A 27671-nucleotide genomic window follows, 5' to 3' on the forward strand; every position below is an offset into this window, starting at 1 on the left:
GAGACAATTAGTCCTTTCATCCAGGTAGCCTGAGTGACCCTGCAAGGAGGGGGCAGCCGTGCTGTCTTGACATCCCAAACTCTACTTAGACCGCCTTCGCCAAACAAATTAGCAGGGGTAGGGGAAGTTTGGATTTGGAGGGCACTCCCTGGACGAGTCCTTGTGCAAATGTGGCTCAGGTGGTCTCAGCAGGTGCCTCAGAGTAGGCCAGAGAAAATGTCAGTAAATAGTTGTTGAATAAATGGAGAAATCAAGACTGGGATGCTCTCCTGCCTTAGACAGGAAGACAGTAATGGTTCCTTGGGAGCACCCACAACCCAGAGGCCTAGGGAGAGACTGGTGCTCATGACTGCAGACTCAAAAGGAGGGGTTGGCTCCTAAAGTCCCCTCTTGCCTTGTGTTCTGTGATGGGCAAAGCAAACAAAGGACTATAAAGCTTGCTTCACCCCAGGTGGAGAAGAACACTGGATGGAAGAAAAGGGGGAGCTCCATAGTCCCAGCGGGAGCTCTGGGTCCAAATGGGGCCACCACCCTGCAGTGGTACTTCTGGGTCTTGAATAAATATATTTGTACCCAAGATCTCATCAGGACTCATTCTGTACCTTTATTTCCTCATTTGAACCCTATCCCTTTTTTTTCTGAAAGTTTTTAGAGGCTCAGGAAGATGAAACATATGCTCTGTCTTTCAGGGGTCCCATCCTTCCCCCCACCCTCCCTCCTCACTCCCTCCTCAGCCACACCCCTCTCCACCCCTCACTAGCCACACCCTTTTCAGTACAACACTGCCAAATGTGGCAAGGTTTGCACATAATGAAAATAAAAACAGAAAATGCTTACAAACACTATTTTAAGTACTTTATATATTTTCTCCCGTTTATTTCTCTCCTGGGGAAGGCAGATTATTAGTATTAAATTCATGTTATATATAAGGAAACTGAGTAATGTCCCCAAGTCAGAGCCAAGACTTGAACTCCATGTTCTGACTGTAGCATTTCATAATCTTTTGGAGTAGGATGAAGAAAGAAACCTGACTCCTTCCCCTAGAAAAATGCATATATTTGCATACAGGCAAAATGTGCACAAAATATTTGGGCTTCCAGATCCACTTTTGCATCTGATCCTAGTAACCTTCTGAGGATGTGCCCTGTCATTCATTATCCCTCTTCCACAGCTGAGAAACACAGGTCAGAGAAATTAAGAAATATAACCAAGTTCACATAATCCTAAACAGTAGGATCAGGACCCAAATCCAGGTCTTCTGGCCACAAATCCAGTTTTCATTCCCACCCACATCTAGTCAGGCTTCCTAGGTCTAGCTCAGAGGTCTTTCCACTGAGCTCCATTCTGGTTTTTTTTGGGGGGGTCACCTGAAGGTCCGGAGTGGACATGGGGTGCCTGTGGGGTGCCCTTGAAGCCATTTACCCAGTGCCTAGTAATGATGGGGGCCAGCCAAAGTCCAGGAGTGAGCACATCAGCCCCACTTACTTGGAACCCTCACCGTCTAGCCTGCCTAGCACTGTCTGGCCTGGCTGTTCTGCACACCAAGTGTCCAAGGTTCTCAATCCATGATGTTAAGGACAGTCTGCCTATCTGATTGGCTCAGCACAATGCAGCAGAGAGGTGCCTAAGACAATGTGGAAAGGGCGGACTCAGCCCCTGAGAGGAAGGTACCAGGAAGGGAGATCCCAAGTGGCTTGGCGGGAAACAAAGCCAGCCACAGGGGAAGGAGAGGGCAGCCAAAGTCCTAGAACTTGAGGAACCCGGAGAGGGTGGAGTAGGGGCAGGTGTCTCCTGGTGCCCGGAGGCAAACCAGTGTCAGAGAAGATGAGATGAAGTCAGAAGCCATAGACAGCCAGCAAGATCAGTGCTTCAGGAGAACAAGCATGAACCCAGCCCCCAGCCAGACTTGCCCTTCATGGGGATCCTGGAGATCCCAATGGGGAAGACAGGGAATCTCAGTGCTGACCTTAGCAAAAGATAAATGAGCAAGCCTGGCTTTGAGACTCTGGACCCCCTCCTCTGGGTAATTTCCTTCCAACCACACAGGTTCCGCATTCCCAGAACCTTGCCTCTCTCATCTTCTCCCTGAAACCCTGAGGTTTTAAATCCAAGGGTTCACTTTCCACAGTATTTGCAGCCCAAGTCTTATCCTGAATGTTGAGAGAGAGGCTTGTTTTTTTTGTTTTGTTTTGTTTTTGTTTGGTTTTTTCCCTGTTATAGAAACTAAGACTAGATGTTGTTGGACAGGAGGCCCCTGAATCCTGTGCTATAATAGGCAGCCCCTGCTTGACAAGCACAAGGTTGGTGGAACACTGACAGTCCTCCCAGCCGCTCAGCTCCAGGGTCTTCCAGGACAGCTCAGCTGGGGTGGGGCAGTCTTAGTGAAGGAATGGCCAATTCTGTCCAGCTGCTGCCAGCACCTTGACTGGGGGACTGAGGAACCTCCAGGCAGGGTTGGCTTCTTTTTACCATGGCTACATCCAGCAGAGGCCTGCTAAAAGAGATATCACTGACACCAAACTTCCTCCCCTGGGAAGGCACAAATTCTGTCCAGTCGATGATAAATATCTACAGTGACCCTGCTCTGACCCTGCGTATGTCCAAGACACTGGACAGATGAATGCCAGCATCAGGATCCCAGGATGAAAAAATCAGACAAGAGATAGTGAGTCAGAGCTATATGGTGACGGAGGCAGAATTCCTGTTTACATGGGCCTCGTCTCATTCAAAGGGAATGCAAGGCCCAAACCAACCAAGCAACACAAAACAACCATGTAAAGAAAAGAAGAGCATCCAGTTCTAAAGAAAAGACAATTCAGAAAAAAGAGGGTGCCAGTCGAGGTAGCACATACCTGTAATCCCATCGACCTGGGAGGTTGAGACAGGAAGATCACAAGTTCAAGGTCATCCGCAGCAATTTAGCAAGACCTTGTCTCAAAAAATAAAAAAGAGCGGAGAGAGAAAACAAAAGGCATAGATACTGTCAGAAGCATCTAGGGTGGTGCAAGTGGGAATATCTGATTCTGAGCAGTTTAGCTTTCTGGGGAATCTGACAGGGTGAGCCAGATACACAATGTACCCTAAGTGATCCAGCATTTCCAGTGGACTCCATGGGGCACTGGCCATGTGAGATGTCAATAACAAGTTCCAGAGTCCAAGAAGGCATTTATTTTATGCCCTGCTCCCCTCCACCCATCTCAGGGAACGTCACCATGTGAATGTATTGAAAGAAGTCTCCATATTCCACCTGGTTAGCTTTGCCTTTCCCGAACTTATTTTGTCATAACACATAAAGTTTTCTCAAGGAATACCTGTTAACTTCTTTAGGAACTGATTTCTATAGAACACACTTTGGAGGGATACTGGGGTAAACCAGTTGATTGGTCATTTGTTGTCATCTCAGTATAGACCAACTATTATGGAAAACTTCTGCCAAAAAGTAATTTTCATTTTAGAATATCTAATGTTAAGCTATTCTTTTTAACTACAAGACTGATATAATCTCAATAGTCTTATCAATGGCAATAGACTAACTTTTATGATAATAAGACCATAATCTATGCATGCAGGGTACATATTGCTCTTTTATATAACAGATCATCCAAAAATAACTTCAGAGTGTACAGATTTGAGTTACCAAAGGTAACTGTGTTCCAGCATTTTTTTCTTTTTCCTTTTCCTATTTTTTTTTCATTTTCCCCCCCTTTTTTTTTTTGTTCTTTTTGTTATACATACTGTTCTGTATCTTGCTTTGTTTCGCTTACCATCTCTTGGAGATGATTTCATTCAACAGCACCTTTGCTCTGTTTTATGGCTGCATTTCATTGTAAAGATGAGCCATAATTTATTTCAGCAGTCCCCTCTGAATGGGCATTTAGGCTGTCCCCAATCTTGCTATTACAAGCAGTGTTGCATTGCACACACCATTTCTCATGTGAGTGTGTCTGGAGGGAAGATCACTGGAGATGGCTGCTGAGCACACTGATGATATTATTAGATGGCCTTTATAAAGATTGCCCCGATCTCTGCATTCACTGATGGGTTATGAGAGTGTTTATTTCCCTGCAGCCTCCTTAGGAAATCAAAATTTTTTTTTTCCTTGCAATATTGGATATGGAACCCAGAGCCTCACATATGTTAGGCAAGGGCTCCCCTACTGAGCTACACCCCAGCCCTGAATCACACTTTTTAAATTTCCCAATCTGAAAGATTAAAAAAAAATGATATCTCAGTATAGTTCTATGTTACATCTCTTCTATGATGAGTAAGGATGTGTATTTGTAATTTTTTTCTTTTTCCATTAACTCTGTTTATATCTTTGCCTAGTTTTCTATTGGATGTGGCCTTTTCTTCTTTATCTGCCAGAAAATTTTACCTTTGGCCTAGGATCTGAATAACAGATATTTCTGTGTTATTTTTTTCTACTTTGACTTTGTTTATTGTGGCTTTATGATGTATTTTTTTACCTTAATGTAGTTAAATTTATTTAAGTATTATTAACTTATCATTTTTAAATCTGTGGCTTCCAGATTACAATCTTTAGGTACAATCTCTACTCTGAGATTGTAATAGAATTTTCTCACTGTCTCTTCTAGGATTTTTATGGTCTTCTGTAAATATAATGTTTATATTAAATATCATCATACTAAAATATGAATCAAGTATGATATAAATAAACATGTAGATAGTAAACATATAAATAAGTTTCTAGATTTACCATATTTATAGTTTATAATATACATATAAATATATTTATAATAGATAATATTAAATGCTTATATATAAATATTACTCATCAAGAATTAAGCCTGGCAGCTGCAGTTGTAGCTCAGTAGTAGCGCACTTGCATAGCTTGTGTGATTTTGATCCTCAGCACCACATAAAAAATAAATAGAGTATTATGTTAAAAATATATATATATATATATATTTTTTAAGTTGAGCCTTATGACAAACTGAACTATAGCTTGATTGTTTTCTGGATGGCTACTCAGTTCTAGTTTCATTTGTGAATAATTTATCTTTATTAAACTTCAGTATTTGGGACTACTTCTGGACTTTGTGTTCTGTGTTACTTACCTATCTGTAGAGTCATGTACAAGTTCTGCACTATTTTAATTACATATCTTTATATGTGTTTTAATATCTGATGGAGCTTGATTCCCTTCCCTTTTAGATTTTTTTTTCTGGTTATGCTTTATGTTTAAATTTTTCTTATAAACTTTAGAATCAGCCAAGTTAAAAAAAAAAACTTAAAAAATTCTATTCCTATTTTTATTGGGATCACATTAAATTTATAGAGTAATTTCAGAGGGAAAAGCACTTTTATGGTAATGAGTATTTGTAACAAAATATATGGGTTTCTTTATAAAATAGGGCAAGTGATTGGCTAAGCTCCTCCAGGCAGGCTTGCTGCACCCTTGGGGTTAATTAATAAAGGTGACAGCTGACCAGCGCCTCCCAAGTAGAGAAGTTCTGAACACTCTTAAGAGACAAGCAGCTTATATCTTGAGACTTCTATAGTCAAAGGAGGAAGCAGAGCTGAGCTCCTCTCAAAAGAGGCCTGGAACTGTGAGTTGGGAGCAGTTGTCAGGATTCTAGAACCGGGAGTGGGTTGTATATAGTGCCTCCTGGAGGAAGCTGTGACCTACAGTCAAGGAACACAACTGGCTGGATCCAAACTCAGAGAAGGAGCCAAGGAAGACATGGTCCTAACCTTACCTTCCTTGCTTGGTCTCCACTGGCTAACCTCCCCCCACCACCACCACACATACCCAGGAACTAGAGTTGCTGGGGCCCTGTGAGATCCACTGAGGAGGGCAGAATGAAGGGTGTCCAATAGACATAGAGAGGCAAGCAGAAGGTACCCACCAGGCACTCAATACCATCTGACCATGGTCCAATACTCAGGTCCCCAAGATAATTGTTTCTTCTTTGAGATAAATGGTGTAATTGGAGATCAAAAAGTTGTCAACAGGTAACCCAGCATAAACAGAGTACCTGTATAATAACTAGAAAGCCCACCAGGAGAGGAGGGTAGGGGTTTTGTTGTGCAAAATACTGTTCAGTGACAGTCCTCTGAGGTGGGCCATGATCTGGGTGGCCATCCCACCCTCCCTTCTGTCACAGTATCTTCTTGTGTGATTGAAGAGCAGAACCCAAATAAATGAGCCTGAGGAATGCCCTATCTGTTAACGTCCAGAGTCTTTTAGGGATTCTTATGTGAAAACCTTTGTAGAATCTCTTTCAAGCCCCAGCCATGTGGCAACATTCCAGGAGAGGCCTCAGTCATTGAAGGCACTCTCTGAGGCTTTCCTGGAGCTAAAACCAGCTGGAGCCATAAGCGGTTTATGAAGTATTTGAGTTAATCCAGTTATCAGGCCCCTCCCAAACTAGCTAGCCTTGTTCTGTCCAACCCAGATGTAACTGCTCCAAACAGGCTCTGCTATGTGGAGATTCCCTGGACTTCAACTAGGGTCCCTCTCCAGGGCCAAGTTGCCACAGGATTATTCAGAATAGAAGTGTTTCCATAAATTATTTTAGAGAACCCTCAGCAGGGAAGGCCAGTGTGAGGCCCTAAGCTGATGAGGTCATATAACAGGTGTGGCTGCAGGGAGAAACCTGGTAGATATGGGCCATCCAGGTGGAGTGAGCAGGAAAGAGAAAAAACACTATGCAGATGCTGAAACATAATCAGGTCACCTCTCAAGGACAAAAGTCCCTAGACACTGTCCTTTGAATTAGGTGAATTCAGAATTGACACCAGCCTCTTTGCAAAGTAAACCATGCGGGTTATACATTAAACACTTCTAATGCTCAGGCCAACATAACAGGCACTCATTAACTGAAGCCTTGGGGTGAGCCACTCAACCCCCTTAAACCCCAGTTTCCTCAATTACGAAACAGAGGATAAAATTACCTATCCTGGACTGTTTGGTGACAATGAAATGAGATGATCATGTTGTAATACATGAGAAGCCTTTAGCCCAAGGCCTGGTGCAGAGTAAACCTTTGTGAATGTAAACTGTTGTCATCACTATGCAGATCTTGCAACTGAGGAAGCTCCTATGAGCAGATAGTCAAAGAAATCAAAGGAATCCACTAGGTAATGAGCTTTTCAACTTCAAAGTGTTTTGCTTTGATTGGGCAAGGGAATGAGCTAGCTAAAGAATCAAGCATAAAATAGGATTGAATGCCTCCCCCTTATTAGAAGTCAAGATGTAGTTCTTGTGGGCCTCTGTGCCTCCCTTAACTCCAGAGTGTGGAAAATAGATGAAAAACTTTTTGAAATTTTGACTAAAATGCATGTAACTTGTTTCCTCTGGCCTTTGCTGTGATCTTAATGCCATTGTCTCAGCTGTGCAATGACAAATTGTCATGTTTGGGTGAATTACATTGTATTGAATAGGTGACATGTTTTACTAGTTAATGAACCAAGAGTATTGGGCTATTAAAGTATAGGACTTAAGGAAGCTTCTAATATGTGACCCTTAGTTTTAAATTTGAATTAACAGTTGGTTATTAATATTGGATTTCTTAAGTTACAGGAATCAGGTACTATTAACCAAAAGAAATTGCTAGCCAGGATCATTCTTAAACAAAATCCAAGATTCTGGTTTAGAGTTTTTACATGCAAGACCCTGCAATTATCTAATCTATAGACTTCCTTAATGTAAGTTTCTTCATCTTGAAAAGGGGATTATGATAATGATAATAATCTCCCAAGATTCATGTGAAGGTCAAAATGTGTAAGATGTTCTTTGTCAACTTTAAAATATACAAAATATTAGTGATTTGTTGGTTTTTTAATGTTTGCTAGTGGAAAGACAAGAAGTGAAGAGATCCAGGTACTGATCCTGGCTCTGCCCCTTCCAGGATATGTGACCTCAAGCAGGTAACTTAATCTAGAAATCCAGTTTCATCCCCTAGGAAACATTCTAGGATGAGAAGGATGGGAATCCTTTAGGAGGAGACAAATTAGCAAGGGATGAGGGAGAGAGACCTAACTCCCAGCAGGGTTGGCAGGAGAGATACTTCTGGGACATGAAGAAAGAAAACTGAAAGCCACAAAGCATGGCCACTGGTTTCCAGGATGTGACAAGAATACATCTGAAGTTCTGGTGTTAAGCAGTTTATCTGATAGGGGCATAGAACTAATCTGAGCCCTGGCCTAAATCTCTCTCTCTCTCTCTCTCTCTCTCTCTCTCTCTCTCTCTCTCTCTCTCTCTCTCTCACACACACACACACACACACACACACACAAACACATAGTGCCACTACTGAAGCCAATCCTTCATGCATCCAGTCAGTCATATCCCTTGAATAGCAGCACAGTCAGCCATGACCAGTGAGATTGCAAAAGCAAGTGACCATCCCACAGACATGATTGTGTGTTGCCATACATGCATGATGCAAAAGCATTGATTCCTGGGACCAAGGGGAATAGAACAAAAGGACATTGGTCCATCCATGGCTGGACTCAGACGGACCCAGGCAGCTCCTAGGAGGATGCTCATGGATTTAATAGGAAATTACACAGGAACTGGGGGAATAACTGGTCCAGGACTCCTGTTACCAGAATCCCTATGCTTGGTCCCATTTTACCCTCAAGCCTTTTCCCTCTGTGTGTTCCAGATAGATTCAAATCTAAGCAGTTTGCAAGATTCCTAGAAAATTCAAATACGCTCAATGAAAATGAAAATAACAGTCAACAGATATCTTCAGATTCCCAAGGAAGGACTAACGTCATGAAAAGATTCCATGGTAGAGGAAGAGGAATAAACTGACCAAAAGGGGGTAGGGTCTCATGGCCCTAGAAATGACTGGCACGTGATGAACTGGTCCTTGGAGATGAAGAGTTTGATAAGGTTGGAGTGGAAGAGCATTGGATGCTTAGAAAAGGCCTAAAGGTCATCTGTCTACTTGATCACTGTGTCCGTACAAGGCACAACTGTGAAATTAGGCAAGAAAAGCCCCTCCAGGTAGATTTCCATCACTACCAATCAGGGACTCCTCAAGTGCTTACTCCTAGCTGGAGCTTAAAATAGTCACTGCTAAATTTCTCCCTAGGCTTCATATCCTCAACATGTCAGAGCGCTTTTAGTTTTGTTTACATAAAGGTCTCACTGACCTAAAAGTTTGCTTCTTAGATCTTCCAGCCCTTAAAACTATACCTTTTAAACTTTTATTTGTAGCTGTTTAAATTGCAATGCACATAAACTCTCTAAGGCTTGTGATACTCAGCTTTAACATGGAGGTAGAAATAATAGTGTCCTCAGAACTGTTGTGAGGAATAAATGGATAATGAACCTGAAGATCCTAGAACACTGACCGGAACATAGGAAGGGCTCAATACAAAATGGTGTTTGCCCAAGGTCTCCTAGCAGTAGAGAAGCAGGAACTTGTAGCCCTGCATACCAGATGAGGAAACTGAGAAACTATCGGTTCACATAACTGAAAAGTCCAAGGCAGTCTGACTTCAGGTATAGCTTGATTCGGGGATTCAAGTGGTTTTCCGGGACCTGCTGTCTCTCTCTCTCCATCTCTCAGCTCCTGTTCTGCACTGGCCTCCTATGCAGACAGGCTGCTCCCCACCACAGAAGTAGCTTCAACAGCAGCATAATGTACATCTTCAAAGATTCAATGCAGAAAAAGTCACCTGCCCAGTCTCCCGGAAGCCCCAGGAAACTCTCCTGGCACATCATCTGCTCTGGCTGGGTCACAGCACATTCCTGACCCATCCACTGAAGCCAGGCAAATGTGCTGCATAGATTGCCTCAGGTCTCCTCTGGAATTGGGAACAGAGTTAGTGCTACCAAAACCTTGCAGATTGAAAAGGTAGGGAGGACAGGCTCTCAGGGTTACCAGGAGGGCAGCAAACAGTTGCTCAATGGAAAAGTACAGGTGAACCCACAGCCCTGCACCACCCACCTAATTTAAAGAGGATTTGTTTGACTTCCTTTGGTTATTGACGACTTAGGGAGGAACACGTCTCCGTGTGCCATGGATCTGTCATATCCAGACCACAAAGAGTTATATACAGTCTATCTACACATCAATAGGATGGTCTAGTTCAGGAGCCTTGAGTGTACTAAGGAGTCAACCAGAAGTCAAAAAATTCAGTAAACTTCACTAACATTTCTAATAAACCTATCAACAAAAATAGATCGAACAATGAATTAAATTCATTTGAGGCTATTTCCTATAATTGTCATGGAAAATTTTAGGCAAGGGCATGTTCTCTTGCCTTGTCTCCGAACCCTCCTCCCAGGAGACATGCAACATTTGACCCTTTCCCATCTGTCAACACACTCTCACTCAAACTCCCCTTCAAAGCCTGTTTCTGCAGAAACCTCTTACTGCCAAGTTCTTTTCATTCACTCCACATAGTCATGGCACAGAGCTGGGTTCCCAGGACAGGGGAGCCATTACAGGATTCCGAGTCTTTGGGGGAATGAATTTTCCCCTCCCCACCCAATGCCAACCCAATAGTATCTCACCCTCAGCATTTCCCTCAGACCTTAGATAAGGACTGTCTGAAATATCATTCCCTCTATTTGCAGGTCATCTTAGGCTTCAAACCCCCAGAGGTGGGGACCAGATTTTTAACCTCTTCCAGGTACTGAGATGCCTCTGTTAAGATCTCCTTGCACTGTGTTCTCAGGTGACTGCTGGCTGCTGGCTGCCATCGCCTCCCTTACCTTGAATGAAGAAATCCTGGCTCGAGTCGTCCCCCTAGACCAGAGCTTCCAAGAGAACTATGCAGGGATCTTCCGCTTCCAGGTCAGTTCATGATGGGCTTAGGCTTCTTTTTACCAAGTCCCAGTGCTTGTCACGATCCCTTAGCTTGGCTGGATTCTCCTGTCCATCACGTTAGCAGACTCCAAAGACCAGCACTGCTTTACAGAGGTGACAGTGAGCAGGAAGCTCCCAACCTTCTCATGACATGGGACCCTTCCAGGATGACCATGGCTGGGGGATGGGGGCGGGGGCAGCAGGCAGAGCTCCAAAAACTTTACAAGGAGGTGTACATCAGGACATACAGGAAGTAGTTCCCAAATTTTAAAAAATATAAATTTATTATCTGAGCTTGAGATAAAATGTCAAAGTTATTTCCCTTTTATATTGATTAATGAGAAATACTATTTTTAAAGAGATGGGTGTGGATTTGGAGGGATGGACAAGCCCATCAGTCCTTGCTTACTTCATGAGGACTTCCCTGCAGTAGGAAATGAAAGGGGCATCTCCTACTGGGATTGGCTGTGGAGCCTACAGCAAGGGACCGGGCAGCAGGAAGCCAGATGCAACTGAGCTTAGGGATCCCAGTGCTGCCACCAGCTCCTCCTTCAGCCCACCCCACACCTCTCCCTCCCTCCCCTTGTCTGCAGTTCTGGCAGTATGGTGAGTGGGTGGAGGTGGTAGTGGATGACAGGCTGCCCACCAAGGATGGAGAGCTGCTCTTTGTGCATTCAGCTGAGGGGAGTGAGTTCTGGAGCGCCCTGCTGGAGAAAGCCTATGCCAAGTAAGTGACCATGCCCTCTCCCAAAACCCTGTGGCCTGTCCCTATTGCCCTCCAAAACACAGGAGCTATTTAGGATTGTTTTGAGTAGACGTTCTCTTCTATAAAAAGGACTCCTTTGGCCCAAATTGGGTTCTAAATTCAAGGAGATAATGAACACACAGGGTGCTAGGCCACGTGGTAAAATGACAAATGATAGCTGTTGCCATTTTTAACCAAATGCACAGAAACAAGTCATGATGCTGAGTGTGCTGGTCTTGAGAAGGAACTTTGTTTCCTTGACAGATTCTATTACATATTTGTCAACTAAAAATAGCAGGTTTTGCCAGTAGGCAAAACTACCTTTGCAAAAGTAGGAAAATTGTGGAAATTTGCCCAGACTAGTGGTGTGGCTGATTTGAAGTGGTTTTCCATACTCCTCCCAGCTGCTTCCCATCCAGCTTGCCCAAAGTCAAGTTTGACCGGTACTCAGCCCTCCCCAAAAGGGCCTCAGCATGGCTATACTGCACAGGCTGAAGAGAGCAAGTAGATCTCTGTTCCTTTCAGCCTCATGCTGGGAAAGAGGGGGCTGGGTTCTGCTGATGGAACCTGAGTCTGAGCAATGCTTCTAAGTCCCAGAGCTTAAGTACTGGAGTTAGAGAAGCCACCAGACTCCAGTATGGGTAGTCAGGAGCAATAAGCCCACACAGACCCACTGCCTGTTTCTCCAGGAAGATGCTTTCATTATTGAATTGTTGTCATTTTTAAGCTCTAAATGCCAAACAGCCCATTAGCAGACCTCCCCTTTCCCTTCAAGATACAGAAAGAATAAATATGGGAGGCTGGATCAGATCATCAGTAAGGTCCTGCCAACTCGGGTTCTGTGAGATTTTCAAAATACTTCACAAAGTACCAGTACTGACTGTGGAGATGGTAGCTGGACACTGATGTTGGAGACGAAACCAAGAAGAATGAGAGCAGAGGGTCCCATGAGCATCAAACAAATGTGGGAGGGGGTCATGTCAGAGTACAAGTGGGGTGGCATTCTGAGGGATGAGGGATAGCGTCTCTTCCCTTCCTGTAGGATCAACGGGTGCTATGAAGCACTCTCGGGAGGTGCCACCACCGAGGGCTTTGAGGACTTCACAGGAGGCATTGCTGAATGGTATGAGTTAAAGAAGGCCCCTCCCAACTTGTTCAAGATCATCCAGAAGGCTCTGCAGAAGGGTTCCCTCCTTGGATGCTCTATTGATGTAAGTTTAGTCCTCCTTCCCTAAACTCATTCCCGAGTCTGCTCTGGCTGAAGAGAGGTCCCAACAGTGCCCAAGAAAACCCACTGCCCCATACAACATTAATGTATCATTAATGTATCCCTGTCTACCATGTTTCTCATCATCCAGGAAGACAGGGGTTGCTAGCAACAGCCAGACTTTCTGATGTGCAGTTGATGGAGTAATGGTGCCTCCAGCCCTTACCTCCCCAGCCCACTTCCCTTTCTCACCCTGCTCTTCATTTCACTTTCTCACCTCCATCCCCAAACCACAGGGTCCCTGAGAGCTTCCTGCCCTCTCTGGTCCTAATACCTGTCCCCATCCACAGAAGGCTGCACCCAGAGCCCAAAAGCCTTCCTTCTCTCTGCTCCAGGGCTGATGGTACTGTAGGAAGACTTCAGAGGGCACAGGAAAGAACTGTTTCCTCTTAATAGCCTTGCTGGCAAACCTCACCAGTGGATGGGGAGGTGGGTGGATGTGCTGTCCCCAGGAGAATCCAGACAAAAGCTGTGCCCAACACCCAAGCCCTGTCCCATTGGAGATCCTGGTCCCCTCTATGGATGCAGATAAGAAGTCCTGACTCTTGGCACCAAAATCTGTCAGACCCCAAAATACCCTCTCTGTTCTCAGTCTTTCTTCCTATTAACCAAGACAAAATTAACAACCTTCATCAGAATAGATGGGAAAGGAATTACCTCAAGGACTTTCTAATACAAGAGAAGTGAATTTGAACACAGGAGAGAAAAAACCGCCATAGTATTTAAACCATGTAGTTGGGCTGGGCTAGATCTGGGAGCGTGGGGGATCAAAGCATCTGGGTCAGCTATGCTGGCTGACCTGAGCCATGATGCCACCCCAGGCCCTCTCTCCAGGGTGGCCCTTTTGCGCCCTCCTCAGTTTACAGAAATCTGTGAATGCACCATTCACACGTGAATGCACGCGCTCGCCCTCACAGATGGTCGCAGGTCGCCTTCTCTGATAGTTCCTGGCGATTCCGCATCTGAAGGTGGCGGGGCGGGGGGGCGGTCCTCCAGATGTGGGATAGCGGAGCTCTGCGCCTCCTCCCTTGGCCTCCGTCCCTGTTGTCATAGGTTTCAGGCCGGTAGTATAGAACGGGGGGGAGAGATGAAAGGAGGCAGCACGGGTGCAGCGGCAGCTGATTGTCGGTGTTTGCAGATCACCAGCGCCGCGGATTCCGAGGCCATCACGTATCAGAAGCTCGTGAAGGGACACGCGTACTCTGTCACCGGAGCCGAAGAGGTAACGTCCTGCGCCGAGGGGCAAGGCGCCTGTACTCCCTACTCAGTGGCCACAGGTGCATTTTGGCCAGTGGTTCCCTTGGGTGGGGCCCCCGCGTTCGCACAGGCCTGGTATTCTCGAAGTTCAGTCGGGACAAGGATATTCCCTGACCCCGCCCTTGCCAGCGACGTGCCATGCTGCCCCCTGCTGGCCGCTGCTCCACTCATTCTTCCTTTAGTTCGTGAGAACCTCATTCTGCAGGCCAGTGTAGAAAACAAAGAAAGAAAGAAAGATGCAAACAAAAAACTAGCACTTTGCATCCGTAGAGTGTTTTATACCCTTTTAAACGCTCTCACATTTGTTCAACAACACTGCTGTCCAAGTTCAAGCGAGACTCTGCCTCCTGCCAACTGCATGACCTGGGCAAATTACTTGAACTCCGTCTTTTCTTCAATGGAAATGGAAATAATAACAATACCCACTGGAAGATGGTGGTGGTGATTCAAATTAATATATGTAAAGTGCTAAGACAGTGCCTGACACACTATATAAGTGGCTGTCCTTGCTGTTCATACTATTGTTACTATAAACACAACTGAGCCACCCAAGTTCACTGTTAATGACCTGACCCAAGGTCTTGTGCATGTTCAGTAATCTTTAACTTCTCTTTCTTTCTTTCTTTCTTTCGTCTTCCTTCCTTTCTTCCTTTCTTTCTTTTCCTTTATCTCTTCCCTTTCCTCTCCTCTCTTCCTCCCTTCTTTTCCTAGCACTGGGGATTAAACCCAGGGTCTTGCACCAAGCACACAGCTCATGAACTACACCTCCAGCCCCCTAACTTTGATTTTTTTTTAACTTCCCTCTATCTTTAATGTGCTGAAATTTTTCAAGTCTACAGAAAAGTTGAAGGAATGGTATAATAAACATCCAAACTTTACGCCCCTAGACTCAACAATCACTAGCATTTTGGCCACATCTGTTTTCTCAATGTGTGTGGACTTTTTTTTTCCTGAGCCAGTTGCAAGAAACTTGCAGAGGTCATGACACTTTACTTACAAATACTTCAGCATTTATCTCCTATTAATAAGGAATCCTCTTACATGAGCCCACTACTGACATGACCAAGAAATTAAACATTAATTCAATAACATCATCTAATATATTAGATGATTAGATTAGTTACACTTTTCCCAGTTGCCCAAAATGCCCTAAAAATTTCTAGTAAAAATTTCCCCACCACAGCCCGGATCCAGGACTCGATCAAGAGTCACACACTAGCTGGGTATGTTGTCTCACCTGTAGTCCCAACTACATAGGAGGCTGAGGCACATGGATTGCTTAAACCCAGGAGTTTGAGGGCAGTCTGGGCAACATTGTGAGCCTCTGTCTCAAAACAAAGCAAAAAGATTCACATGCTGCGTCTGCTTGTTTCCCTCCATGTTCTTTCTCAATAAGTGTTAAAGTTTCTTTGAACACCTGTGAGAAAAGTGCATTCTTTTCCACTTGGCTAAACAGGTTTTGCTGGAATGTGCCAACCCAGACCCTAGAACAAGTGTGTTTGTGCCTCAGGTTGACAACAAAAATTAAAGGGCCCCATTCTCCAGGATCAGGATTCTGGAGCTTTAATTTCCATTTTCTAAATTTGGAGAGCATGAGGGACCTGGGGGTCAACACCTTCTACCTTTGATGATCCTCCCTCACAAACAACCTCCTTGGCTCAGGCCAAGAGCCTGAGGGTCTGTAGGAGCTTTGGGTCTGCATCCCTCCAGGCCTGGCTGGCACTCAACCTTTCCTTCCTCTCTCATCTGATCCTTCAGGTTGAAAGTGCAGGAAGCCTACAGAAACTGATCCGAATCCGAAATCCTTGGGGAGAAGTGGAGTGGACCGGGAAGTGGAATGACAAGTGAGGAGGTGTAGGGTTGGGGGTTCTGGGGGGGGTGTGCATCCTGCTAGGAGGCCCTGCTGAGACACGGAGATTTGAAGGCCCCATGCACTGCGCTGGGAAATAGACTCAAGGAGCACGGGCCACATTAAGAAGGCAGGGCCTGTGCACAGATGCCCTTTGAAGAGTGACTATACCAGGACACTGTCCCCAGAAGCCTGGGTGCCTTTCTCCAGGCCAAGGGCTCCTGTGATGCTAATTCTTTCACAATGTGGCTAATTCCTACCCTCACTCAAATTCACCCTACTATTGGGCCTTCAGGGAGGAAAGAAAGCACATCTCGTTCTACTGGTCCTTCTATTCCAAGGACTTGAACTTTGTGCTGAGACCATAGAGACAACCCTCTGTTAATCTCCAGGGCTTCCTGGAAGGCCTCTTAGACGTTCAACTATATGAAGTAAATGCTCAGTTGAGCCTCTCTCCCAGTTCTCCCTGCTCCTCCCCAGCCTGGCACCTCCAGTTCTTCCTCCTTTTCTCCAACTTGCCCCAGGCAACCTTGACCTTGGCAGAGAGACACCTGCCAAGAATTCCTTCCAGATCATCTGCAGAGGCCGAAATGAGGAGCTCCTTGTTGGTTTTTCAGTTGCCCCTAGAAGAGCTACCAGGCCCATCTCAGTTTGGGCAGCCAGGGCCCCTTCCCTACCTTCTGATGGGCTGTGTTCCTTTCCAGACTCCTCCTCACCCCATCTTCCAGAACAACTCCCCCTGCTTCCTTCTTTATACCTGCACTGGGTTCTCCACTCCCCTGAGAGCTTTATCAGTACTCAGGTGTGTCTGAGCCAGGTGGGGGCTACTTCCTCCCTTCCTGAGGTCTGCGTGAAAGTGGGTGTCCCTGCTCCTCAACCCGGGAGCCGTGGGGAGAAGTCCTTGTCATACATCTGTTCCTCAGGTCTCTCCCATTGCTTTGTTTTCCAGCTGCCCAAACTGGAACACTGTAGACCCAGAGGTGAGGGAAAGGCTCACCAGACAGCATGAGGATGGGGAGTTCTGGTAAGATCAGTAGAGGTTTTGGGGAAAGAGTTCATCACTGGAAAATGCCAAGGGCACACAACACAGGATCCTAATTTTGTTCTTTTAAATGAATTATAAAACCCTGAGCAAAAAATATATGAGGTGGCATATGCCTGTAATCCCAGTGGTTCGGGAGACTGTGGCAGGACACAAGTTCAAAGCCAGCCTCAGCAATTTAGCAGGGCCCTAAGCAACTCAGTGAAACCCTGTCTCTAAATAAAATACTAAAAGGGACTGGGGATGTGGCTCAGTGGTTGAGTGCCCCTGGGTTTTAAAAAAAAAAACAACTTCTTCACCCTCTTCAATTGATCCATCTTTATGGTGGGATTTACAAGCTGAGCAGCTTCTCAGAGAAGACTGAGAGAGACATTCCTTTAGTCATGTTCAGACCCCAAGAGAGAAAAGGGAGAGATGGGGCCTTTCTCTCCACCAGTTTCTGGAGATTCATCCAGTACCTGGTCCCTCAGTAATAGCAACGACCTGCAGGCTGTGTGTCTACGCCACTCTGAGGACCACTTATCATTGTAGACAACTTTCAGTTTACCAAAAGTGCCTGTGTGTTGTCTCATTTGCTATTGATGACTCCCATGTGTACCAAGGAGAGTTCTGAACTTCAGAGAGGTGAAGTGACTTGCTCAGAGTGACCCAGCTGTAACCTGGCAGTGCCAGAACTGGAGTTGGGACTTCTGATTCTGGACATGATGTCTACTATTCAGCCCCCAGGTGCTTCTCTGCCTGTCCTTGACTGGCTGCAAGTCTGACCTTGGCATAAGGTCAAGGCTAATAACGAATATGTCCTCCTATAACCCTGAATGCCCGTATCTCTGCTTTTCCAGGATGTCTCTCAGCGACTTCCTGAGGCACTATTCCCGCCTGGAGATCTGCAACCTGACCCCCGACACCCTCACCAGTGATTCCTACAAGAAGTGGAAACTCACCAAGATGGATGGGAACTGGAGGCGGGGCTCCACTGCAGGAGGCTGCAGGAATTACCCAAGTAAGGGCTGCTGCCACAAGAGGCCACCAGAGGCCCAGGCACCCCTCACCCTCCCTGACAGATGTACTTCTACCCAGCCTCGCCGCCTGGGGGAGGCAGCTCCTTCTCACTGGGACCCTCAGTCTCAACACCTTTCTCTGTTTTCTCAGTGCCATGACCTCCTGCACTCATTGGCCTCCAAAAAGACTAGCTGTTTCCTTGAAGTCCCCTCCAGGCCTAGATTCACGGTACCTGGACATTCTGCCAGGCCTACAACAGCAGTGTTGAATCCCACGTCGCCCATATGAGTAACTTTATCAACCCTAAGCCCAAATAGCTGAGTCCTGAAAGAGAACCTCACCCACTAGGACTCCTGCACATCAGGCCCTTGCTGCCCATGGCCTGCTAATATGCCCAGTTCACTCTGCAAATGCTGATTGGGCCCTACTCAGATGGGATGAGGATTTCTCCTCTGGTCCAGACTTTGTCAATCCAATCCCCTCTTCTGCTTTGATGGTTCCATCCCTACTCCCCAACCCCCTTAGAAACTGTCCTTATCCTGATCCTGATGACATAGGCCAATTATGGAGCATATATTGGGTGCTAGGAACTGTCCTAATGTGCTTTATATATATTATTTCACTTAATCTTTCTTTAAAACTTCTTGGTTATCTCTATCTTTAAGGTGAAGTTTCTGAGACTCAGAGAAGTGAAATGAATTTCCCCAAGCCACACAGCTTGCTGGAATTTGAACCTAGGCATTCTGACTATGGAGTCACTCTTTAAGTACTCTGGTAGCAGGTGGTGGTCATATATTGATTCTCTGTTACAAATGAGGAAACTGAGGCTCTTACATGGTATGCCAGGCTCATAGAGCAAGTAATAAGATTGGGATTAGCTGACCAGTATCTCCAGATCACATATGCAGTCACCAAGTGTCAGTCCCAAGTGCCACCACCTGGAAGGCCCCTTGCCATCCACAAAAATACTTCCCCTACCTACTAGATCAGGGATTGGCAAACACTTTCCAAAGGACCAAACAGTAAACACTTTGGCTGTGTCAGTCAGTCGTTGTCTACAGTACTTACTTAATTTTACTGTGGTAGCCCCAAGACAGCCACGCTTCAGTGAATGGACATGAATGTGTGCCAATAAAACTTAAATTGCAAAAATAAGCAGCAGCCTGTGCACAAGACCATGCCTTTAATTCCATCATTAGAATTGTACCCATTAGGTATGGGAAGGTAATCAACATAATTACCCTTGGAACATGAATAATTCTCAGATCCTTCTTGTGAATGGATTTTGGAAATGAAGAGGTTAGAGATACCACTGGGGTGGGCCAGGGGATAGGCCAAAGTCAAGGAACAGAAACTGAAACTGTGCACAGGTGTCCCAGGCCTCTGAGTTCACTGAGAGGTAAGGTGTGTTAGCAAGAATGTAAAGAAAAGACATGGGAGTCCCCTCAACCAGCCCCAAGGAATGTTCTAGGATCTCTCCCTCAGAGCTCTGTGTGGGAAAGCAACCACTAGGGGGAGCTACAGCTGTAACCACCCTCCCTTCTAGGGTGACAAAAATTCCCAAGAGGTAACCCTAGGGCAAGAGAGAAGTACAAGGGGGAGGTCCTAATTTAGGTCCAGCTAAGATCTAGGCAAGTGCAGACCACCCTCTCATGGAAGCCCACCTCTACCTGTCCCCACCCAGCCACCCTGCCCAGGCTCCACCCTGGTTCCTCTGCTTCTTCCAGCTCCCATCTCTTCCATCTCTCTCCCAGCAACCCCAGCCCCTGCGCATACCTGCTCCCCTAACCCCCAGGCACACCTGCTCAAGGCTGGGCTCCCCTCTCTGTTGCAGACACTTTCTGGATGAACCCTCAGTATCTGATCAAGCTGGAGGAGGAGGATGAGGATGAGGAGGATGGGGAGAGCGGCTGTACCTTCCTGGTGGGCCTCATCCAGAAGCATCGGCGTCGGCAGAGGAAGATGGGCGAGGACATGCACACCATTGGCTTTGGCATCTACGAGGTGCGGACAATTTCCCTTTCCTTCTCCCTTGGCATGGAGAGCTGATCCCAGAGGCAGTGTTGGGGAAGGGACAGTGAACAGGGATCTTAGTCAAGCAAAAACAAAGCCAGAGGCCCAGCCAGACTTAGAAGCAACTCACACAAGAAAATCCCTACTGGTGGTCTGCGTCACAGGGGCTTCCCAGCCCTTCTCTGGAGCCCCATAGCCAGTCTTCTAGGAGTTCTCCATGTCCCTCCTCACATCCCCCAGCCTCATGTTCTGGTTGGTCCACCAAGTTCCAGAGAACAGAGGAGACTTGAACTGAGAACAGAATATTCTGGGTCACATCAAGAAATATTGTGAGGGCTGGACTGAGCCAACAGGTCCAGCTGGTCAAAGCCCAGCAGAGTTCTTGGCTTGGACTGTGGAGGTCTCAGGACAGGAGAACAAATGGTCATTATACTCCCCAGGGCCATGCTGGCTGGAGCCCTGCTCCCCACGACACCCACAGGTCCTTCTTTCATTCTCAGCCAAGCTGAAGAAAAGCCCCACTCAGACGCAGCCGGGGGCAGCCTCTTCACTGCCGCTCCCCTTCAGGCTGAGGGCCTATCCCGGAGTGGGGATAGGGAGAACAGAGCCAACCTGGGGCCCCTGTCCCTGCAACCACTCCCCACCCCCTCCCCCACCCTCAACACCCCCGTACCCCCACTTCTCCTCAGCACAGAGGGCTTTTCACAGCCTCGGGGGAGCAGGGAAGGCTTTAGGGCAGCATTTTGGTTTGCTGAGTGGAACCCAGTGATGCTGGATCAGCTCTTCCTGGCTCCCAAGTCTTGTCCCTCTCTCCCCTCAGTCCCATGTTGCACGAGGTCACCATGGCAGCCTGAAAATGGTCACAGGGGGAGTATTTACACCGTGGGAAATAGAAAATACTACCAGGCAGGGATTCTGCCTGGCCCCAGAGCCAGTTTCCAGCACATTCTGGTGGACCCAGACAAGGCTCTTTGCTCACCCATCACTGTCTGCTTGGCCATTCTAAAAATGCACCTAGTTCTACATCCCTCGGTCTCTGAAATGGAGCTGGAAACTTCTAGCCTGGAGCAGAATAGCTGCAAGGAAAATGCCAACAGAATTGCCCATAGTTGCCCCCGCTACCTCGTGCATTTGGGAATCCAGTGGGCTTTTGGAGTTGGGAAAGTCTTCTGTGATCTTTTGGCCCCATTTTAGAATTAAGGAAACTGAGACCCAAGACGGGAAGTGATTTGCTAAAGGAAATACTGTTGCTTCTTCTTATGAGCCTAGTCCTGCTTCCCTTGACTGGGAACCAGGTATGGGCTTTGCCACTACTAGGCTGGTGACCATAGACAAGTCATTTCACATCTCCAAGCCTCTGTTCAATGCTCAATAAATTGGGGGTGGGGGTAGGGACTCTCATCCACATTACTGTCATAAGAGGATTTTTGTTTGTCTGTTTGTTTTACAATTTCGCCAATGTGGAAACATTTTGAGTTCCTTGGAAAGCAATTACCATGTCAATGTAGGTGATATTGCTAAAGCTAGAGAAAAGCGGGTAGCAAAGGAGACATCCATAGTGCCTGCATTTTTATTTGTTGCTTTCCTAGAATCTGAATTGTGCTCCTTTATTTTGCAGGTTCCGGACGAGGTACGTCTGGCAAGCACCGGCCCCTGCCTCTGGGGACTCAGGTCCACCAATGTGCCTGAGGCTTAAACTGCAGAGCTCAGGGGGTGTGGTGAAGCATGAGTTGAGGCCGGAAGGATGGCTGCTGGTGCCCTCCCAAAGAAGTCACTCCAGCTCTGCATCCCACTCGTCTGAGCTCAGGGCAAGATGTCCCAGAAAGCCTCTGTAGGGTTTGCTGACTGTGTGTGACCCAGTAGAGCTTGTGCAGGGTTTAGTTCTGGGTGGACAACCCACAATCCTCAGACTGCAGGAGGCTTGTTGGAGTCTTGTGTGGTTCTGGGAAAGAGTAGAAAGGGAAACGAGGAACCCTGTGGACTGTTCCTTAAGACAAGGCGGGAGCATAGGGAAGACCCCTTTCCCAGGATGTGTGACCTCAGACAGGTGACAGCCTCTCTGCTCTTCAGTTTCTATTACAGTGAAACTATTCAGCCATCTACCTCACCAGGCTATTATGGGCATGAATTAAATTATGCCAGAGTGCTAATCAAATGAGATAAGATGCAAAGAGGCTGTGTGTCTGTAAAGGCCATAATTATTAAAGTGGTCACACAGGGTGCCTGGACCCACCTGCTCTGCATTTGTCCCTGGGAAGGTGGCACTGACAGAGCACAGGGCTCTGTTGGATGGTGTGTGAGCTCTGCCCTAACAGCAGGACTTCCTTCTCAGCTCTTGGTTTTGTCTTTGCCTTAATTAGTGGGTTCTACACAGTGTAAAACTGAACCGGATGCCTGCTGTGGGGACTCTCACCCCCTAGAGTCACCTTGCAGAAGGCTAAGGAACTCTGTGAGGAAAGGCAGGCATCTCTGCAGACAGAGTTGAGTCCTGCCTCTGTGGCCAATTGTTTTTAATAGAAAATTGGCTTTTTATCTTAGTAATTCAGACATTTTCACTGTAATCTCTTTATCCCAAAGAGCAATAATGACGTTTATTTGGCACTCTTCCCCCTCTCTTCCCTCCCCAACCTCGTTTCTCTGTTTATTCATCAGTTAAGAGGGCAGACCAACATCCACCTCAGCAAAAAATTCTTCCTGACCACTCGAGCCAGGGAGCGGTCAGACACGTTCATCAACCTCCGGGAGGTTCTCAACCGCTTCAAGCTGCCCCCAGGAGAGTACATCCTTGTGCCCTCCACCTTTGAACCCAACAAGGACGGGGATTTCTGCGTCAGGGTGTTTTCTGAGAAGAAAGCTGACTACCAGTAGGTGGCTTGGTCCCTTCTTTGTGCCTGCCCCTTCCTGTTCCTAGCCACATTCTCTTTTTCGTTACTCTGAATGCTGGAGTCTCTTTCTATAAAATGTGGGAATTGACATACTGAAGAATTTTTAGTATTATACTCAGGTAAGCAAAGAAAAAAAAATCTCCTTAGACTATTAGACTGTTTCCTGTTGGAAAGAGGTAATAGGAGAGTGACTTCACAATCTAACTTCACAGTTGCATTTCTGAATTATCTAGTTGACACTTTCATCTTAAGGGCTTACATTAAACTATCTGTGAGCCTCCACCCTTCACTTGGAGAAAGCTGGGCAGTGCTGGCACAACCCTTGCTTTCCCAGGCCCCCAGCCCAGGAGAGCCACCAAGGTGTAAGTGACGATCTCAATGGTCCCCACCATAGTCAACAGGTCTCCAGGCCCTCCCCTTCCTCTTCAGGACCCAGCTCTTAGGAACCATTTTTGGTTGGTATCACAGTTTCCTGACATTGTTCATATGGCCTCAATTCACAGTGGTTTCTGCCACTTTGGCCACTGTCTCAACCATATATATTTGGTCGGTCACTTGATTGGCAGAGGATGGAATCAACCTGGTCAATTTAAATAAAAGGAAGTTTGCTGAAATGCTGTGGGGAACCCCAGCACTGATGGGGGGGGGGGAAGACTGGGAAGAGCAGCAGCCAAGGGTGTGCTGGAGGACCCCAGAGCATGTGACCCCTCTGACCTTGTGCCCAAGGTCCAACAGGCCAGGCTCAGCTCAGCCACCGGGTCGGCTGGCTCCTGTAGAGGGAGGAGCTGTGGTGAGAGAGGGAGGCCAGGGAACTGCCTTTGCTCCAAGACAACACGGGACAGAGAAATAAGTTCCCACGAGAAAGGGAGAGAAAACGCAGCTGGACAGCTGCAAGCTAATAAGCGCCACTAGAGCGTGGCTGCAGCCCCCCTGCCACTGGCAGGCTCTCTTCTTTTGCCAGTGCTTGTCACGCGGCAGGGGCCTTTCCTCTCAGCTCAGCGTCCTTGGAGGAAGCTCTGTGTGTTTAACTTAGTCTCCACTGGCAAGGAAGTGAGGACATGGTCAGTGTCATTAGTTGGTATCATGACCCTGTTCTTTGTCAAACACTGCCCCTCCTCTCCCACCACAAGCCACTGTCCCAAAAAAGCACTGGCTCCCTCAGCTCTCTCCAGGATGAGCTACTACCCCTCAAAGCTGTCTGACTGCCCTGTTCTAGAATATCAATCCTGTTCCAGATCCCAGCTACAGGAAGGCCCCTGACCCTTTTTTCCTACAAGGCATTGACCCTGCACACAGGACTCTTGGGGGCCTAGCCGAAGATCCCAGGGGCCTAAGGAGGACCCTCCTACACTCTCTGTAGTGCAGAAGGACCTGGCTGTATACACAGGGACTGTGCACGGGCAAACCCTTCCCAGGCTGCAGTTGAAATTACACACAGCCACTGCCTGCCCCCTCCTCGACCTGAAGTTTAACACTTAGGCCATGGTGTTCAAGGCTCAGCACAAGGGCCTTGAAATGGCAGAGAGTTTCAATTAGAACTTAAAGACTGTCCTTAAGGCCAGGAGCTAAGTGAGTTGCTTAGTGTCCCAGCTGTCTCCTACATGGGAAGCCTGTGCTATTTGGTAAAGAACCAAACCTGACAGATTACTTCTACCTCAGTTTCTGCTTCTTAAGGGAGGTGTTATCACAGAAACCTGGGGCACAGAGACATTCCCCCACCCTCCTTGTGCTGGATTTAAATGTTGAACTTCCACTTTAGTAGTGATTGCACTGCCGGTTCACCTGCCTTCCAGTAAGTAACACATAATATCCTTTTATTTCCAGAGTTGTCGATGACGAAATTGAGGCCAACCTTGAAGAGGTACTTGTAATTTTTTAAAATTTTTCCTACTCTGTTCTGGACATCCAGAGAGCAGTGGAGCAAAAAATAATGTCAAGGGTTTGGGAGGCACCTTGAACTTTATGAACACAGGTTGAAACTGAGGGTAATGGCCCTGTACTTGGAATCGAGTCTGCTTTCTGAGCCAGCCATGACCACACTGGGATCTGGGCCAGTCAGTCTCCTGCTCTCCAGTGGGGAATTCACCCATGTGCATAAGGAGGGTTATGTGGAGAAGGATAAGACACAAGTGCTGCACCGAGCAGGGACAGGCCCTTGTCACACCCCTTGCTGGGCCTTGCTCATTTATAAAATGGATGCACAAATGATAAGATTACTCAGGCTCCCACATTCTCAGAAAAGAATTTGATTCAGAGGTAAATCCTGGAGGGGTTTCAGGGATGGCACTTGGGAATTTCAAAAAAAGTCCCAACTTTAACAAATCCAAGTGGAAAAAGAATATCACAGAGGAAGGGGTTCTCCTCCCTCTCCAGGAAGAGGTCTGATGTGGCTCTGTAATCCCTTCAGCTGCTGGATTTCAATGCTTGTCTCTCATACCTAGGGGGAGACTGAACAATTTCGAAGAGCCTCCCAGACAATGGTCACTAGCCATTGCTGAAATCCTACTGGAACATTCCAGTCAGTCTTTGTAATTCCTAGACTCCATAAAGAAGATCATAAAAGGCCACTTGGGTTGGATATTAAAGATACCTGGATGAGAAATTAAAGTGGAGCTCCTTCCACAGAGTTTCTGTTTCCCTCACATGTGTTTAAACTAGAAAAAAAAATCCCAGTAGTTCTTCAAACTGTCTTTATCACAATCCCAACATTCTTAGCATTTGGGCCCAGAAGAGGGAGAGAAGCAGAGGGGGAGTGGGTGTCTTTCTGTCATTCTCAAATCTGACCCATTATTTCCATTTGTGCCTCACCTTGCAGATCGATGTCAGCGAGGAGGACATCGATGATGGATTCAGGAGGCTGTTTGCTCAGTTGGCAGGGGAGGTAGGTGTTGTCCCGAACTCGGTGTTGACATAAAACAAAAGACAGTGTTTGTCCTCAAGGAGATATCAGTTGAAAGGGAGAGAGAAAACAAACTGAACAAAAGCCAAGAATAATTGTAAATATAGCTGGATTTCAGCTCACACCTCTTGTCCACGTCCTCCCCAAGACCTCTGCAGGCTGCCCGCGGCCTCTATTCTTGTGGCCAGCTCTCCTCTATGTTTGTCCTTCCTTAGGATTCTTGGATTCACCTTGAAGTTCTTTTATTTTCTCTGTTCCGTGCTGAGGCATGAAACTTAGCCCCTTATCCTTGATTTCTTAAACAAAGCATCGCTATGTGGGGGACTTGGGAGGATTTCAAGTCTCAAGGATAAAAGCAACTTTATAAAGGATGATTAGACTTCCTATTCTTAAAATAATTCCCCAGCCATGGAGGCCCACTATAAAGTTATCAACCAACCCTCTTTCTTCCGAACAACTCCCAAAACAAAATTTCCTCCCATGATGTGAAGGAATTTGGCTCTCTCCGGCATCCACCATCAAGCTCATCTAGTCCCCCTCTACCTAACCAAAGACTCTCATTAAAGTCCTAAAAACCATCATCTGTTCCGTGTTCCCACCTCCAGCCCCTCCCTCCTGGTTTCTCAAGGGAAGGGGCATTAAATTGAAGCACACGCATACACACCCAACACCCAGACAGGCAACCTTGGTTTTCAATGTTGGACTTGTCCCTCAGGTACACAAATATGTCTGACTGAACAGAGATACCTGAACCATGTCTGGAGAGCCATAGAGGAGGCACCAGTTCTTGAAGCCTGAGGTTTGAGTTTTAAAGCATGAAGAAGGCATGCTGGAAAGGAAGGAATAGTGTGCAAGAACTAGGTCAAAAAAGACCAGGAACATGATTCCTATAGCAAAAAAACAGTGACCTAGAGTGTGTTGTATAGTAAAATACCATCCAAAACAGGCTGGGCAGCTACTCAGTATAGATGGGGAATGCCGCACAGCCTCACCTGGGGCTGTTAGATGTGCAAACGAGACCTGTCCAACATGCTGCACTGGGCTTCGCCCAGCTCCCACAGGGAGCCAATAACATGCTCTGGTCACTTGTCCACAGGATGCAGAGATCTCTGCCTTTGAACTGCAGACCATCCTGAGGAGAGTTCTGGCAAAGCGTAAGTGTCCCTTCCTTGCAAATCCATCATCTTCTCCTTCCCCTGTGGACACAAGAGACACCAGAATCCTGTCTCATGCATACAGTGGCAGCTCTGGCTAAAGCATCCATCTCTATTCCTATAGAAACATTGTTGCCATTCCCACCACCACCACTAAACAATTGAGTGGAGGAGGATTTGAGTGATGTGATTGAAAAAGGAAAAACGGTTTCCAGGGTCTAGAGATCAAAGAAGAAACCTACTTGTTTCCGCTGCTGCGTACTAGTTCTGTGATCTGAACCAAGTCATAACGCCTCTCTGATTTTCCTTTCCTTATCTGCAAAATAGACACATTACGACTTGCTCTCTTACAAGTGGTCTTACATGAGGTAACATGTAGAAACTGCCTGGTGCAGAGCCAGCCCTCCATAGATGGTAGCTGTTATTAGGTTTTTCTTACTGAAAGAGTGGAAACCAGAAAGCATTCTGTTGTTTCAGAATTCTCTGGATGATTCAGTGAGGAATCACTGGTTTAGTGACGACATCTCCTTGGGCCAGGATGGGAAAATAAATGGCCCATCTTACATTCAAGTTAAGGAAAATGGATTATAAAGTCCCATCTCTCCATTTTGTATTTAAATGAGCTTCATCTAACCAGTTCCTTGCTGGGAGAAATGTCACTTCATTTGAGCCACTAAGCCAAGCAAATGACTTCAAGGCTCTGAAAATATCAGCCGTCAGCCCAGGCTAAAGGGCTTCTATAAAGAAAGAATAAAAAACTTGAGATAC

General features: G+C 46.5%; 1 protein-coding gene across 1 annotated transcript in view; it reads left to right on the top strand.

The window, feature by feature from the left end:
• Nucleotides 1-27671, top strand: part of Capn2 (calpain 2) — a 52837-nt gene that overhangs the window by 16884 nt on the left and 8282 nt on the right. Inside the window, exons 3-15 of the mRNA XM_046419112.2 lie at nucleotides 10663-10781; nucleotides 11387-11520; nucleotides 12581-12749; nucleotides 13944-14027; nucleotides 15821-15906; nucleotides 16861-16935; nucleotides 17793-17953; nucleotides 19787-19956; nucleotides 21584-21595; nucleotides 22618-22829; nucleotides 24675-24711; nucleotides 25666-25731; nucleotides 26846-26903. Of these exons, the coding sequence (XP_046275068.1) occupies nucleotides 10663-10781; nucleotides 11387-11520; nucleotides 12581-12749; nucleotides 13944-14027; nucleotides 15821-15906; nucleotides 16861-16935; nucleotides 17793-17953; nucleotides 19787-19956; nucleotides 21584-21595; nucleotides 22618-22829; nucleotides 24675-24711; nucleotides 25666-25731; nucleotides 26846-26903 (1383 nt within the window). The remainder of the gene's footprint in view (nucleotides 1-10662; nucleotides 10782-11386; nucleotides 11521-12580; nucleotides 12750-13943; nucleotides 14028-15820; nucleotides 15907-16860; nucleotides 16936-17792; nucleotides 17954-19786; nucleotides 19957-21583; nucleotides 21596-22617; nucleotides 22830-24674; nucleotides 24712-25665; nucleotides 25732-26845; nucleotides 26904-27671) is intronic.

Source organism: Marmota monax, unplaced genomic scaffold (genome assembly GCF_021218885.2).
Source record: "Marmota monax isolate L192 unplaced genomic scaffold, Marmota_monax_Labrador192_F-V1.1 WCK01_AAM20220418_F8-fsc00153, whole genome shotgun sequence".
In the NCBI taxonomy this organism is placed as follows: Eukaryota; Metazoa; Chordata; class Mammalia; order Rodentia; family Sciuridae; genus Marmota; species Marmota monax.